At 68.6% G+C, this 490-nt stretch overlaps 1 protein-coding gene across 1 annotated transcript in view; it reads left to right on the top strand.

Moving 5' to 3' along the window:
• Positions 1 to 483, top strand: part of EMH_0093530 (uncharacterized protein) — a gene marked incomplete at both ends in the record, with an annotated part of 1912 nt that extends 1429 nt beyond the window's left edge. Inside the window, one exon of the mRNA XM_013501992.1 lies at positions 3 to 483. Within this exon, the coding sequence (XP_013357446.1) occupies positions 3 to 483 (481 nt within the window). The remainder of the gene's footprint in view (positions 1 to 2) is intronic.
• Between the last annotated feature and the right edge of the window lie 7 nt (positions 484 to 490).

Genomic DNA, 490 nt, shown 5'->3' with positions numbered 1-490 from the left:
CCTGCTGCTGCTGCTGCTGCTCTTCGTTTGCTGCCAACAGCAGCACAAACTGCAGCAGCAGCAGAGGGGGCCCCACACATACTCCCGGGGGCCCTCCTGCTGCACCGAGGGGGGCCCCCCGGGGGCGCTGCTGTACCCTCAGCTGCAGCAGGGGGCCCCCCGATCCTTCCTCCAGGCGTTTCTTCTACTGCAGCAGCAGCATCAGCAGCAGCTGCAGCAGCAGGCGCAGCAGCAGGAGCTGCTGCTGCTGCTGCGCCTGCTGCGGCTGGGCCTCCACAGGCATACACATCCGTCCTCAGCAGCAGATTGCTGCTGCAGCGGCCGCCCCCTCAAGGGCCCCCGCGAGCAGCAGCAACAGGAGGCAGCACGGGATACCCGGGGGCCCCCAGTGGGTCTCCTACTCCTCCCCTTCCGGGGGGAGGGGGGCCCGTTGCAAGCCAGCAGCAGCAGCAGCAGCAGCAGCAGCAGCACCCCGCAACTTAATGCTGGG

This window comes from Eimeria mitis, genomic scaffold (assembly GCF_000499745.2).
Source record: "Eimeria mitis Houghton genomic scaffold, Emh_scaff8034, whole genome shotgun sequence".
NCBI lineage: Eukaryota > Apicomplexa > Conoidasida > Eucoccidiorida > Eimeriidae > Eimeria > Eimeria mitis.
The sequence above is the reverse complement of the archived record's forward strand: the minus strand, read 5'-3'. Positions and strand labels throughout refer to the sequence as shown.